Raw genomic sequence first — 15888 nt, forward strand, 5'->3', positions numbered from 1 at the left:
TGTCGGGTTTCTTTCTGTAGTATGTGTATTAGTGATTAATATGTGGATTTTTTTGTATCAGTTAACTCGAAAATGATCGATGTAAAGGTATTTGACGTCAAACATAGGATTGTTGTGGTATTAGAGCGGGAATCTTTGCCTACCCTTTGGTAGTCAGGAATTGCCAAAAATATACATAGGTTGGTCTCTGACTGTAATGAGAGCGTATTTATGTCCAAATGTCCGTCTAGCTCTCTTACAGTCAGAGTACTCGGGCTAGGCATTGGTGACCTGGTCATCACCTAGGAGCATGTTATCGCACGTATGTGTGTCTTAGAAAAAACAACATATAAATATAATATATTACAATCATCATCATCATCATCATGCTATTATTATTATTATTATTATTATCATGATTATCATCATAATTATCATCATCATCATCATCATGGTATTATTATTATTATTATTATTATCATCATCATCATCATCATCATAATTATCATCATCATCATTATTATTATTATCATCACGATTATCGTCATAATTATCATCATCATCATATTATTATTATTATTATCATGGTTATCATCATAATTATTATCATCATCATCATCATTATCATCATAATTATCATCATCATCATCATTATCATTAATATTAATATTAATATTAATATTAATATTAATATTAATATTAATATTAATATTAATATTATTTAATGATTTCAGTATCAAGCCCAGTATGGCCAATTACGACTACAATCCAAGCTCAAGGTGCAGCAGCTGAAGTTAGCCCTCCTGCACAGATGACGCCCAGGGTTGCAGTACCGTGGTTCGGGGAACCGGGCCGGCACGTGCAGTGTAGAGACGTACCGTGGCTCGTACACCAAAACCCAGCGAGCATGGATCTCAGAATCCCACGCCCAAAAAGCACAGACTTATCTTCCGCCGGAAGCGACAAAGGGACAGATAACTCTAAGGCGGGAGACAACTCCAGTGACTTGCCTTCTTCGGGCGATGTCCACAGATGTGAGATTAATTCAAACGGAAGTGACAAAACCTTTTTCGAAAATAAGACAGACTGTTGTGAAAATGCTTTGCTAAATTCGTCGTTGGATTCGACAGGCGAGGTTGATTCGACCCATCCCGGCAAAGCAGATGACTCTCGTGTTGGTGACGTCAGCGAAAAAGAAATGGACGACGGAAGTGACGACAAACTTTGCGCAGAAGACAGGTTGTGTAGCGATGACGAGAAACTTCTCGACACAGACCCGGAGAAGGATAAAGAACTAGAAGAGTTTGGAAAGAGGAAACAGCGCCGCTATCGAACAACGTTCACGAGCTTTCAGTTGGAAGAGCTTGAGCGAGCTTTCCAGAAGACGCATTACCCGGATGTGTTCACAAGGTAAATAACGCCCGTTGTGCGTCTTTCTGTAGGTCCGTGGATGTGTCTGTCGCTGTCTGTTTCTTGATGTATTTCGTTTGTTTGTTTTGTTTAACGACACCACTAGAGTACATTGATGTATTAATCATCGGCTATTGGATGTTAAATATTTGCTAATGTTGACAGATAGTCTTAGAGAGGAAACCCGCTACATTTGTCCATCAGTACCAAGGGATCTTTTATATGCACCATCTCATAGACAGGATAGCACATACCACGGCCTTTGATATACCAGCCATCGTACAAAATACTAGCAGATCGTAAGTGCCCCTACAATAGTCCGTCCCATCCTACAAAAATGGTTTGGTTTTTGTTTGTTTGTTTTGGGGGTTTTTTGTTTGTTTTTTAAAAAATAATTTCAGTTTGCTTTGAAGAAAAGTAAAAATGTTTTTGGAAAAAAAATATCAAAACAAATAACACAACTATTTTTGCTTGCAATTTAGAAAACAATCGGCTCAGAAATAAATAGTTTGTAGTAAATTCCATGGTGGGAATGACTATAAGCGGTTATGGTTTTGGAATGTTTTGAAACTGAGCACTACATTTCGCGCGCTTTAACACAGTTTAAACAGCGGTTCTTTTGCTGTCATCTGTGTAAAAATTTATAAAAACATATATCCATTATATTTCCAAGATTTTAGGATACGTAATTTTACCCTCTATCTGAAACCCTGGTTAAGTCAAAAGTTTTTAAAAAATCGTTTAACAATACCACTAGAGCAAATTGATTTATTAATCATCGGCTATTGGATGTCAAACAATTGGTAATTCTGACACGTCGTCATCAGAAAAAACCGGCTATATTTTTTTTCATTAGCAGCAAGGGATCTTTTAATCTTTTGTATGCACTTCCCTACAGAGAGAAAAGCAGTAGTAGTAATTTATAATACATTTGATACTAAGCAGGAAAGGTAATTAAGTCTAAACTCCCTGAATGCGGCTTTCAAAACTGTTCGCGTTTTAGACCTCGCCATTTAAAGGGAGCTGTCATTTTCGCTCCCAATCACTCCCTTGATACTAGATCAAGACTAGAAAGTAACTGAGTTCCTTCAGCATGTAAGTTAAAAAAAAAAAAAACAAGTACCACAAAAGAATTAAATACCAATGCTCACCATGGTAATGTGTTAAATGCCTCCACATAATCTAAGTTAGGGGAGCAATTAATGACAGGGCCGTACCCTCCGGGGGCAGTGGGGGGGGGGGGGGGGGGGCGGCAGTTCCTCTGAGAATCTCACTTTTGTTTGTACTCCAGAAAATAACATACACATCTCAGTGTTTCATTTGTTTATGAAAAGTAGTGCCCCCCCCCCCCCCCCCCCCCCAGGATTTTGACCAGGGTACGGCCCTGGATGACTCTCCTTATTTATTATTATTGGAAAGTTCTGTGTTTTATGTGGATTACTATAAGTTTATTATGAACCGTCTTGTCACGTGAATGTTATAACTTGTGTATTGTATATATTCCTCCCACGCCGTTGTACAACGGTCCGAGTGTAATACATTTCTGTCTTCTTGTCTTGCCGACACGTATATAGTCACCACAAACAAATAATTAATTTGAGTGTGTGACCCACTGTGGGTGGATTTTTTGCATGTGTCATCATTGCGACTCTGTGTTGACTTATTTTAACAACATCATACACAGATGCCAGTGATTAAAAACCCCACATCAAAATACAGTACCATAAAGTGAACAAGAAAAGACATCGATCTCAATAGATTGCAATGAAAAAATACACCATGTCCATCATAAATTGTTTGTCCGTGTGTGGGAACGGGGAAGGAAGGGGGGGGGGGTATATGGAATGTGTGTGTGTGTGTGTGTGTGTGTGTGTGTATTTGCTTTAAATATTAGCTTCTTTGTAATATTAAGGTACGCTCATAATTTTAAGTATTTTTTTTCTCTATTGTTTATTTATGTTTTTAATTTTTAAAATTTTGTTTTACTTTTATTTAATATAATTATTTATTTAATATTTATGCCATTGTTTCTTTCCATAAATGAACACTGATTAAACAATGTCCTGGGGTGTCATATTTACTTATTATTTTAAAATTATCATTTTTATCTTTTATTTAATATAATTGTTTATTTAATATTTATGCCATTGTTCTTTTCCATAAATGAAAAACGGAGTAAAAATGTCCTGGGGTGTCGTAAGACAAACATTCCTTTCTATTCTTTTTTTCTGCTACACAGGACGTTTGCTTTAATCTGACACCAGAGTTAATGCCCGATTATCCTGTCCCGCAAATCTAATTCAGTCGCAACCCATAGCTAAATGATTTAGGAAAACAGAACAAATTTGCCTCCCTCGCAATAACGAAGTGGCGACCGCAGAAGTCATCAAACCACAAACGTTTCCAATGGCTGGACCAACACTGAACATCCCTTGTGCTGTTGACTCGTCAAATTTATCGGCGGAGATAAAGGACTTAGAATCGACAGACAGGTGAATGACGCCCCCCTGGTGGCGTCATCACAGCGCTCGCGGTAATCCAGATATAATATTTAAATTTATTGCCAGTCAGGTATTTCTAAAACGAAGAATTCCAGACAAATTTGATTTGCGTGTTGTCTTATTTAAACCGGTGAGGCTGATTCCTAGATGGACAAATACGACGGCCTTTCAAGCGTTAGCATACGTTGTTGGTGCTGCTGACGTCGCTCAAATATTTCACGCTCGCAAGTCAAGCTCGATCGCAACCGGAGTTTGCGAAGATTCTGAAATTTTCCAATATCCTGTTTGATACAGCAGCATTAGCAAGTTCGGGGTAAACTATGATGGCTGCCATGTTAGTTTGCCGAGGTCGCTTACGGCAAACACGAAAAGGGTGTAGACAATTCAGCGTGCATTTTGGAGGACAAATCAAAATTGGTTAAAAGTCGTATCCCTATTGAATCACAGCTCTCACAATATTTGATGCCGGTGGAAAAGTACCGCAAAAAAATAAACGGTAAACACGGTGAGTGTTCCCGCCACGGCTGGGGCCGCCTCTATCAATTAAAAATGACTTTGCTCAAGAGTAGCAATTAACTTGAAAAGTAAACTTAAAAAAAACTGGCACTGTTGTCTTTCACTTACGCAGAGAATTGGCAAAATTAAATGACCAAACAAGTCAAGTTTTCAGTGTGCAGTTTTCTTTGTTATCTCTACGTGCGGGGAGAGACGATGGCGTTTTATTTTTAAATGTTTTTTTTGTTTTTGTTTTTATCGGAAGCGATATTCTTGTCTTGTGATTTTTTTTTTTTTAGTTACAATACTTTTGGAAGGTGAGATGTAGTATAATGTTGACAATATTGTAGGGAGTTTAACGCGTACTTTAAGATCGGGACTAATGGAACAGAACAGCAAAATAATGAAATAAAGAAAAAGAAAAAACGCGAAAAGAAAAGAATAACGGAAAAAGAAGTCTTTTATTTAACAAAATGATCATAGAAATTAATAACTCATGTTGTGTGGGGTGTCGTTTTAGGAGGGGTACGTGCCTGAACCTCGTTTGGATATAGGCTAATAAAGTACTAGTACCCATACCCATAGGAGGAGTAAATTTATTATTATTTTATGGATTTTTGAATGCTTGGATTTTTTTAAAGGAAATTCAAAACAATCGATAATCATTTGACCATTTAAAATAAATCCCACAAATTAATTTTATTTCAGTGACACGATTCGTCGATATTCTTTAGATATTGTCGCTAATATGGTAGTTCGTATCGGATTTGCTACACGGACGAAATTGCAAAATTCAAATATGCCTTCGGTAAGAATGGTACTAAACTGAGAGGGGAGAATTCGTTGAAATGAATAAACCATTTCTGATCTGTTGTATCGTTAATACTGAATTTTTAATGTTCCATTTTTCTTGCTTTTGGGTTTTAGTGTTGTTTAGCTTTTCACGTTTTCTTCTCGTCTTTTTTTTATTTATTTGTAAAAAAAATTTGGCTTAACCATTTGCTTTTTTGTTTAGTTTTGTTTGTGTTTGTGTTTGTGTTTGTGTTTGTATTTGTATTTGTATTTTTTTGTGCTTTTTTTTTTTTTTTTTTTTTTTTTTGGGGGGGGGGGGTATTTTGTTTAAGGGGGATGTTGTTGTTATTGGGGGCTATTGTATTAGAGATGTTTTTGTTATGTTTTGTTTTTGTATTAGAGGTTTTGTTTTGTTTTGTTGTTGTATTAGTGTGTTTTTTGTTGGTTTTGGGGTTTTTTTTGTTGTTGTATTAGTGTGTGTGTGTGTGTGTGTGTGTGTGTGTGTGTGGGGGGGGGGTTATGGTTTTTTTGTGGGGGTTTTTGCTTTTTTTTGTATTAGAAGTGTTTGTGTGGCACTAAGAATGAATTAAGTTGTTAATGTTAGACTACATCGTAATACATTTTATTATTTCATTTTGTTACATTTTGTAAGTACAAAGAAATGATTTTAAAAATTTGCAAGAAATTAAAATTAAAATACTAGAACATTGTTTCTGCATATTAAGCTTTTCATCTGAGAAACTCCTAAATACACACGTTTTAGACCCGCAAGACGTCTTTATTTATGACTTCCTGAGATGACAATCTTAATATATAATAATAATATTCTGCTAAATATTCTATGAATGCTTACAATATGACAGACTAGAAAATAATTACATCTACACATAAATCATCATACGGTGATATACAGAGGTGATTTACAAACATTCTGTGCTGCTAATGGGTTTATCAATTTGCGGCAAAGGCCAGTCCAATAGTTATTTTTAAAAAGATTCATTCGTTGCACTATTGTTTGTTTCGCGTACGTTTATCGCCGTTATTTTTTTCCACAAAAGCTTTCTTTTGTTTCATTTCGTCTCGGAAATCGGACACAAAGACTTTGCTGTCAGAAATATGTTCTTTCCGGTGTAAAGCTCAACATTTGGACAGGAAACAATTAAATTACATCCTTAAAAACCATCAAGACCGGCTAACAATCAAGAGTATCTCCTCAGAAGAGAAAGCGCGGGAAATCACTTATGTATAATTGCGCTTTTAACAAGAGTGCAGTATGTGGCTTTTCTTTGAAAGGAACTGATCATTTAATATTCTATGCAGGGGCGGAATAAAGGAGGAGGGGATGTGCTCGTTACAACATATTGTTAGAAATTCATGTTAAGGATTAAGGAAAGGAGAGAAAAAAATGGAAGGAAAAAGGAATCAGTTACAAATGAAATATTTAATTTTATGTGAGGTTGGGTGTGTGTGTGTGCACGCATTCATGCGTGTGTGTGCCTGTGTGTGTGTGAGACTGTGTGTGTGTGTGTGTGTGTGCACGCATGCATGCGCGCGTGTGTGCGCGCGCGCGTGTGTGTGTGTGTGTGTGTGTGTGTGTGTGACTACACCAATTCATTGCTTTGTGTGGTCCTTCACCATATGTTCGACGCCATATAATCGTAAATAAAATGTGCTGAGTGCGTCGTTAAATAAAATATTTCCTTTCTTCCTTGATTGTGGGTTTTTTTGTTTTTTTTACAGAGGCACATAAAGCAAGGGTGACAATGAGTAACAATCATAAGTTATTATAATTTTGAACCTGAACCCCCTGATGCAGACCAAACCCTTTTTTTTCATTAATATTATTTATAGCATTTATCCCATTTTACTTAACCTTCTTCTTGGAAGATGAGTAAGCAGACGTGGAGATGAAAATATTTTCCTGAGATCCAAATAATAACAGGACCATGCCTAGCGGGGGTTTAAGGGGAGGGCAGGTGTACACACCCCACCTCACCCCCCCCCCCACCCCCCAAAAAAGAAGGGTTTTTTTAAAAGCCCTTTTTGTATAAGTGGAGATAACTCTCTATAACTATACTGTTTATTTTTGTACTACTCCCGCCCCTCCCCCGTCACTTATTTTAGACTAGGTACTGCCCTGTATAAGTGGTACCACCGCCGTCTTGTTGATTGACAGTCCCATCCTTAAAGTCCTCTGTATTAAAATGGTTTTCCGCGTGGACGATTCCCTAACAATAACTAACACGAATAGAACAGACCGTGTTCTTTTCTTCAGAATACACGTATTGTCTCTCTTTGAAACAAAAAAAAAATGACATGGAAATTTAACATGTGTTTCTCACCACCGAATGAAATTAAACAGTATTTTGCACTTCCCTGAAGATTATTCGATAATTCAGCTCTCGCCACAAAGAATTATTTAATGAAATAAATTCGGTCACAAAAGCATTACTCGTTTTAAAGAGCTGGTTACGTTTAATCGCTAGATTATTAACTTAAAGTTTGGCTTACGGCGCAGATAAAAAATAAAATCTCACATGTCACCGTCATCTGTTTCGATTCTATCTTGGGGTTAAATTTGTATTTTTTTATTTGCTGATTTGGAAAAAACCCCGACTATGGGCGCTACAAATTTTGATAATTACCGAATTATAGATTTTTCTTTTGCTTTGCAAATATTATCTGTATACAAAATTGTGATAGTGAAGAAGAAAATTAAGTCTAACAAAAATTAATAATAAAACAGAAACGTTAAGAGTTTATAGGCCGCGAGATAAAAACGATTAATATAAATAAATAAATATATATATATATATATATATATATATATATATATATATATATATATATATATATATATATATATATAATATTAAATAATAATAATAATAATAATAATGTATATATATTTAAATGTACATATATGTGATATTTGTAGACTACAAAACAACACATTTGTGTCTGTATTGTTTATTCTTCGCTCATGATTATTACATTTAATTTAAATTTACCATCTCGTGCCATTATTTGAAGTCCATTTTGATACACTTAAGTCGCAGCGTGTAGTACAGATGACGGTTTGATATCGTACGTGTTTGCTACAAGATTTTACTTGCAGTTTTCAAACTCTAAATGTTTTCTTTAATATTTCTATTTAATTAGAATTTTATGTTTTTGTATTTAATAAATATTGTTAGATTGTTTGAGTTTTGAAGCATTTAAACTTAATAGAAATGGGGAATATTTAATATATAAGATTTTACTTGCAATTTTCAAACAGTAAAATTTTACTTTAATATTTCTATTTGATTAGAATTTTAAGTCATAAAATTAATTAATGTTGTTAGATTGTTTGAGTTTCGAAACATTTAAACTTAATATAATAAAAGAATATTTAAAATGTTTTAATTGATAATACACATTTATTAAAATATAAACTAACCATATTATTATATTAATTCATGACAAATTCCATGTTGTACTCGTGTGTCACGTTTAAACAATCATAGATATTATATTCCAAAATATTATTTAAAAAATACTTCTATTATGTTCACATTCATAGAATAATATTATATTAATAAGAATTGCTAATTAACAACAATGAAAGAATAGTAGAACGGAATAGAACAATTGTATTTACGGCGATATATAGACGTGATGTACAGCTGCAGAAAAGTAAAACTAGTACAATAAAAGTAATACTTTTTGTAATACCATAGTATAGTGCCACTTTCTTTTGGATCTATGTAACATTTGGAATTAAATATTAAATAGTACAATAAACTTTAAATACAAAGTTAATAGTATGTATAACAATATGTAGTTTTTTAATAACAGACACTTTTGGAGTACCGTAGTAGAGAGGTCTGTTTTCATTTGAGGGTGTTTGGCCTAGTACTGAAGTATCTACCTATGTATAGTTTCCTTTCATTGTCACAATATGGATACAGGAAAAGATAATGAAATCCATAATCTATTACCATTATTATTGACATTTGCCATCTCCCAGTTTACAGCTGTACATTTAAATATATGCATTATTATTATTATTATTATTATTATTACCGTATCATATCAACTTCGGTCAAAAATGACATTTGCGGGATAAAAATTTAATAGACAATAACACCCTCAATCTAAAAACTCCATATGTATCTCCTAATTGATATTATTACTTCAATTATTACTACAATTGTTGTTGTTGTTGTTGTTATTATTAATATTATTATTATTATTATTACCGTATCATATCAACTATTGTAATTATTACTGTAATTATTATTATTATTATTGTTGTTGTTCTTTACTGTTAATATTATTATTATTATTATTATTATTATTGCAGGGAGGAATTGGCCATGAGAATAGATTTAACAGAAGCTCGAGTTCAGGTAAATTAAATCAAAATACCTTTTATGTAACATAATAATACTAATAATAATACTAATAATACTAATAATAATGTTAAAATTATTAAGTTTATCATCATCATCATCATCATCATCATCATCATCAGTATAATTATTATTATTGTTATTATTATTATTATTGTTGTTGTTATTATTATTATGATTGTTACTACTCCTACTAGTACTACTCCTACTACTACTCCTACTAGTACTACTAGTACTACTACTACTACTACTACTACTATTACTACTACTACTACTACTACTACTACTACTACTACTACTACTACTACTACTACTACTACTACTACTACTGCTACTACTACTACTACAATATTCACTAAATTGTATTACTGTTGGAACGTTGAGAACATACCCACTTCTGTTTGACCTTACGTAGCACTCAAATTACCTTAGCAAAGACAAGTGCTAATGTCAGTTATTGTGCAACCCGCTTCCGTGTAACCATTGAATTCTTATGTTGTATTTTTGCGTGAAAATCTTTTCCCTTGACATTTCCTGACCGTCGAGGCTATGTAATTTCTTTTTAACCCGAATGTTTTCTCTTGATTAAATTTAACAATAGCCCTTGCGTGTGCTATTTGTCTTGTATAAACTTACACGTGTCAAAACTTCGTATTCGGTACGGAATATGCCCTAAACGCAAAGTTTGAGAGAGAAAATACCCTTTTCATTAAATTATTTACTTTCTGTTATCTTAGGGTTGGGACGTATCCCAGTGGTACAGCGCTCGCTCGACACGCAGTCGGTGTGCGATCGATCCCCGTCGATGGGCCCATTGGGCTATTTCTCGTTCCAGCCAGTGCAACAGAACTGGTATATGAAAGGCCGTGGTATGTGGTATCCTGTTTGTAGGATGGTGCATATAAAAGATCCATTGCTGATAATCGAAGAGTAGCCCATGAAATGGCGACAGCGGGTTTCCTCTCTCAATATATGTATGGTCCTTAGCCATATGTCCGACGCCATATAACTGTAAATAAAATGCGTTGACTGCGTCGTTAAATAAACGATTACAAAACAAACTTTAGCTTTTAGCTTTTCTTTTCCAATAACTTTCATTTCAACTTATTTTCGTGCTTATATCCAATTAAAGTTCAAGCACGCTGTACTGGGCACACACCTAAATAATCTGGGCCGTTTGTCCAGGACAGTGAGTTAGTTGTTAGTTGGTTTGTGAGACAGAAGAGGATGTAGTGGCCGTAACCTACCCATTGAGCCCTTAAGAACTCGCTCTGGTTTGGAGCCGGTACCAGGCTGCGAACCCTGTACCTACCAGAATGTAGCCCGAGGCCGGTTCAAAACCCTCCTGGTCAGAATATTTAACGTGCACATTCAGTACAAGCTGTTGTAGCGCACGCCTTAAAAAAAACCCCTCCTGTCTGCACACAGTTTGTATAGGGGTCGTAATCAACAGGTGAACTTTTGTCCGGTCACTCGAGTTTTGTGACCGGAAGATTAGTTTGTCAGTGGTCAATACTCGAAGCCGATAGAGCAAGATGCTAATCTGTTTGTAATCTGGCCACAGTGTAACGACAACCGACAAGCAAACCAGACTTGTAATCCAGCAGCACTATAACGACAACCGACAAGCAAACCTGACGAGTCAACATGGCCGACACATTTGTTTGAGAGAAATCGAGATAACCAGTTTCATCCGATTAGTTACAATATCGGTGTTCTATTTAAACAATTCATCAGTGGATCCAGGGGTGGGCGGGTAGGGGTGGTGTGACTCCTCCGCCCGTTTGAAGTGACCCTTTTAATTACTTCTTTAAAATTCATCAACCACAACATATCCCAAAAACTCGTCTCAAACCATCTTTATTTAAAAACAAAATCCCCCTCCCCCCGGACCCAGATTTCGCTCCGTTTGTGAGTTCGACTCATTTGCCTTGAGCAAACTCAAAGCAGTGGCGTAGCGAGATGTGGGGGGTGGGGTGGGGTGGGGGAGAACGAGGGTCATGGCCCCAGTCCAACATTTTTTTTCAGTATTAAATTTTATAAAATAAATTATACATACATAAATAGTATGGGCCCCCCCCCCCATAGTGGGTTGCCCCCACCCCTCCAAATCTAAAATCCTGGCTACGCTAGTGACTCAAACTTTCCCTTTTCAGAATTTTGTGGACCCCCACGACTCGTATAATTATATCAAATGTCGAGGTATGTGCTGTCCTGTCTATAGAAGATCCCTTTCTGCTAATGGAAAAATGTATCAAGTTTCCTCCGATTGATGATTATATGTCAAAATTACCAAATGTTTGACATCCAGTAGCCGATGATTAATAAATCAGTGTGCTCTGTTAGTGTCGTTAAACATGCCATGACCATAATCTTGCCCTTACTCAGGTTTTACTTCAGTTATTTATTTAATTGATCATTTAAATCTCTGGCCAGCCCTGGCAGGTATATTTGCAGGTCACGCCTAGTAAAAACCTCTCGTGCAATACATTATATATATAATTTTTTTTTTATTAACTTGCTCACAATGCACATGTCAAAATATTAACCAATAACATTCGACGTATCACTCTGTAAATAACATTAGCGGTTGACACTCCATTAGTGCGGCATTTCGGGTAAATTGTCGTACAAAACAGTGTCTATATGCCAAATATATTTATCGACTGAATCTCCGTGTATGAATATTGGTAACCATAATCGCTCCTGGTACCCACGTACTCGAGATAGTTTTCCCGCCATTTAAGAAACTGGCAGACGACACTTGCATGCAGGCGTCGACACTTCTTTGCACAATGAAAAATATTAGTTCAGTTAGCGGATAATATTAGATTGGCGCGGTTCTGTTTTGTCCTGTTTCACGAAGACATTCTTCACAGCGGAGGGATACACAATGGAAATCATTCTGACACGTGGAGACTGGGTTTTTTTTTTTTTTTAAAGTTGTTTGACATCGAACCTGATACCAAAAAAACACCTCATGATGGCGGCAGATTTTTCCAACAAATTGGCTTCTCAATTAGCCTGTTTGTTATAGGTTACTCGAGCCCTTTCACGCAATGATTATGCATTTCTCCACTCAACTAGCTGTCAAAATTGACCCATTCAAAAGTCACTACTCAATGTGGTCTTGTTATACTCGTCTGAGTTGTGATGGGAGGAACTTTTTTTTTTCTTCAAAGGAAGTGAGAGCCCGGCATTATTGCTACTCCTTGACATTACTGAGTGTCATTTGCTTTGCAAAAATCCAGTCTCGTGCACGATTTAGCAGTTATTTGATCATTCTGACACGACAAAAAGGCTGATAGAAAATGCGTCTAACTTGCATTGTAGGCTAAAGCGAGTCAATTAAAACAGAAGTGCAGGCTACAATGGAACTGGTCGGAGACGTCTGTCACACACCGGAGCAACTAGATACTCGTTCAGGTGATGTTACCTGGCGCTAGACTTGCTTCCGTTCTTTAAAGTGTCAGACCCTAGTTTTTAAACATTGGCATTACGGCGGTTTGATTTCCACTATGAGAGCCGTTTTTGATAATGAGAAATCAGACCGTAGTTTGATTTTATTGTTAAGATTATTAATGTCCAACTATCTGATGTGCTTCTATTATCGTGGTGATTTTAATACCACTAGAACACATTGATCGATTTATTAATCATCGAGTATTGGATGCAAAGCATCAGGTAGTTCAGACTATATAGTCTTAGAGAGGAAACCCGCTACATTTTAATAGTAACGAGGCTCCCCAATGATGTTCTCTGATATTCTAAACAATGGGGGGGGGGGGGGGATGCGGTAAAGCGCTTGCTTCAGGCACTGTTGAAGCAAGAAGTAGACACGGGGGGGGGGGGGGGGGGGCTCAGATCGAGTGTGCAAAGCAACGTTTCTAAGGGGTTCGGGAGTATGCTCCCCCCGTAAATTTTTTAAAATGATATTCTGAAATGCAATTTCCTGCATTCTACAAGTAACATTCATCTCTGCTTTACTATCAATAATATTTTTGATTCAGAATTATTGAAGGGGCTAGAGACCCCCTCTTGTTCCGCCGTGCCTGCGCTTCATGCGCAGTCGGTTTGGGATCGACCCCCATCGGTGGGCCCATTGAGCTATTTCTCGTTCCAGCCAGTGCACCACAACTTGTATATCAAAGGCAGTGATATGTGCTATCCTGTCTGTGGGATGGTGCATATGAAAAATTAATTGCTACTAATGGGAAAATGTAGCTGGGTTTTTTCTAAGGTAATTTGTCAAAATTACCAAATGTTTGACATCCAATAGCCGATGGTTAATATATACTCTTCAAAAGAAGAAACGCAAAACCACATTGTCGTAACATTTGGAGAATTGATTTAATTATTGAATGGTGAGTCCGATAATTACCAAATGTTGCAGGATTGTTCACAATTCACTCTAGTCCATTGTGAGTAAGTGATAGGACACACCACCAAGGTCAAGGTCATCTGGAGTCCATACCGGGTGTGGCCTCCGCGTGTGTTGACAACTGCCTGGCACCGCCTGCCCATTGAAGCAACCAGAGTACGGATGACGTCCCGGGGGATGGTGGCCCACTCGGCCTGCAAGGCTGCTGCCAGCTCGGGCAGGGTCTGGGGCTGTGGTTGTCGCTGTCGGAGGCGTCGGTCCAACTCGTCCCATAGATGCTCAATTGGGTTCAAATTCGGTGATATCGATGGCCAAGGAAGGACATTAATGTTGTTGTTCTGTAGGAAAGCCGTTGTGAGACGTGCTGTGTGAGGCCTGGCGTTGTCATATTGGAACACTGCGTTGGCGTTGGCCATAACTGGAACGATGTGTGGCCGGAGGATCTGGTCAATGTAGCCCTGTGCATTCAGGTTGCCCTGCACGTGGACCAGGTCAGTTCTGCCAGTGTGTGAGATGGCTGCCCACACCATGACACTACCCCCGCCGAATCTGTCCACTTTCTGCACGCAGTTTGCCGCATAACGTTCACCACGACGCCTATACACGCGACATCTTCCATCATGACGTCGGAGCAGAAATCGGGACTCGTCACTGAACCACACCTGTCTCCATCGCAGTTGAGGCCATTGTCGATGAATCTGGCACCACTGCAGTCGGAGTCGACGGTGTTGTGGTGTTAAGATGACACCTCGAACTGGACGTCTGGCACGAATTCCTACCTCACGTAGGCGGTGCCGTACGGTCTGGTCGGATATCCTGCGCAAACCTGGTATTGCTGCGGCTGTGGAGGTGGCAGTAGTCAATCGTTCCCGAAGGTGGCGTACCCGGATGTAGCGGTCCTGCCCGGGGGTAGTGACCCGTGGTCGACCGGATCTAGGGAGGTCACGTGTTGATCCATGTTGCTGGTAACGGTCCCACAGTCTGGAGATGGTGATTGGGGACACATGGAATGCCCTGGCAACGGCCGTTCTGGATTCGCCTGCGTCTAGTCGGCCGATGGCATTGTTTCTCTGCGGTTCACTGAGACGTGGCATGTCCTGGATTGTCAACTGTCGGCCAGATACAGAGGCCAGGCAAGCGAACACCCTGCACTTTTATACTGTCGGTATTCATGTTGCACGTGCAGACAACGCACGTGCAGTGGTGACATGGTTTGCACGTGGCTGCGTTTTTGCGAATATTCACATTTTGGAACTTTATTGTACAGTAGCTGCGTTTTATCGAATGTAACCGTGGGAATGTGTTTGGGACATGCAATGACCTTATATTCACAAAGCATGAACCGGTAGGAAACATAAAATCGGAGTTATAACCCATTTGTACCCTTTTGCGTTTCTTTTTTTGAAGAGTATATTAATCAGTGTGCTCTAGTGGTATCGTAAAACCCCCAAACTTTTAAGAAAGGCTGGTTTTGCCATTTGCAGTCTACCAATAATGTGTTCACTGATTTTGTATTGTATTATGTATTATATTGTATTGTATTGTATTGTTTTGTATTGTATATATTTTACAATTATTTATTATTATTATTTATTTATTTATTTATTATTATTATTATTATTATTATTATTATTATTATTATTTATTTATTTATTTATTTATTTATTTATTTATTTATTTATTTAAAATTATTATTACTATTTTTTAAGTTGTGTTCTTTGTTTTGAGTTGTTTGGTGTAACAAAGGCCGTGGTATGTACTATCCTGTATGGAATGGTGCATATAAAATATCCCTCGCTGCTAATCGAAAAGAGTTGCTCATGAAGTGGCGACAGCGGGTTTCCTCTCTCAATATCTGTGTGGTTCTTAACCATATGTCTGACGCTATATAACCGTAAATAAAATGTGTTGAGTGCGTCGTTAAATAAAACAT

The 15888-nt window shown here is 37.3% G+C and overlaps 1 protein-coding gene across 1 annotated transcript in view; it reads left to right on the forward strand.

The window, feature by feature from the left end:
* Window positions 1-790: 790 nt before the first annotated feature.
* LOC121380656 (aristaless-related homeobox protein-like) overlaps window positions 791-15888 on the forward strand; it is a 20763-nt gene continuing 5665 nt past the window's right edge. The window contains exons 1-2 of the mRNA XM_041509623.1: window positions 791-1389; window positions 9526-9571. Of these exons, the coding sequence (XP_041365557.1) occupies window positions 791-1389; window positions 9526-9571 (645 nt within the window). The remainder of the gene's footprint in view (window positions 1390-9525; window positions 9572-15888) is intronic.

Source organism: Gigantopelta aegis, chromosome 1 (assembly GCF_016097555.1).
Source record: "Gigantopelta aegis isolate Gae_Host chromosome 1, Gae_host_genome, whole genome shotgun sequence".
NCBI classification, from domain to species: Eukaryota; Metazoa; Mollusca; class Gastropoda; order Neomphalida; family Peltospiridae; genus Gigantopelta; species Gigantopelta aegis.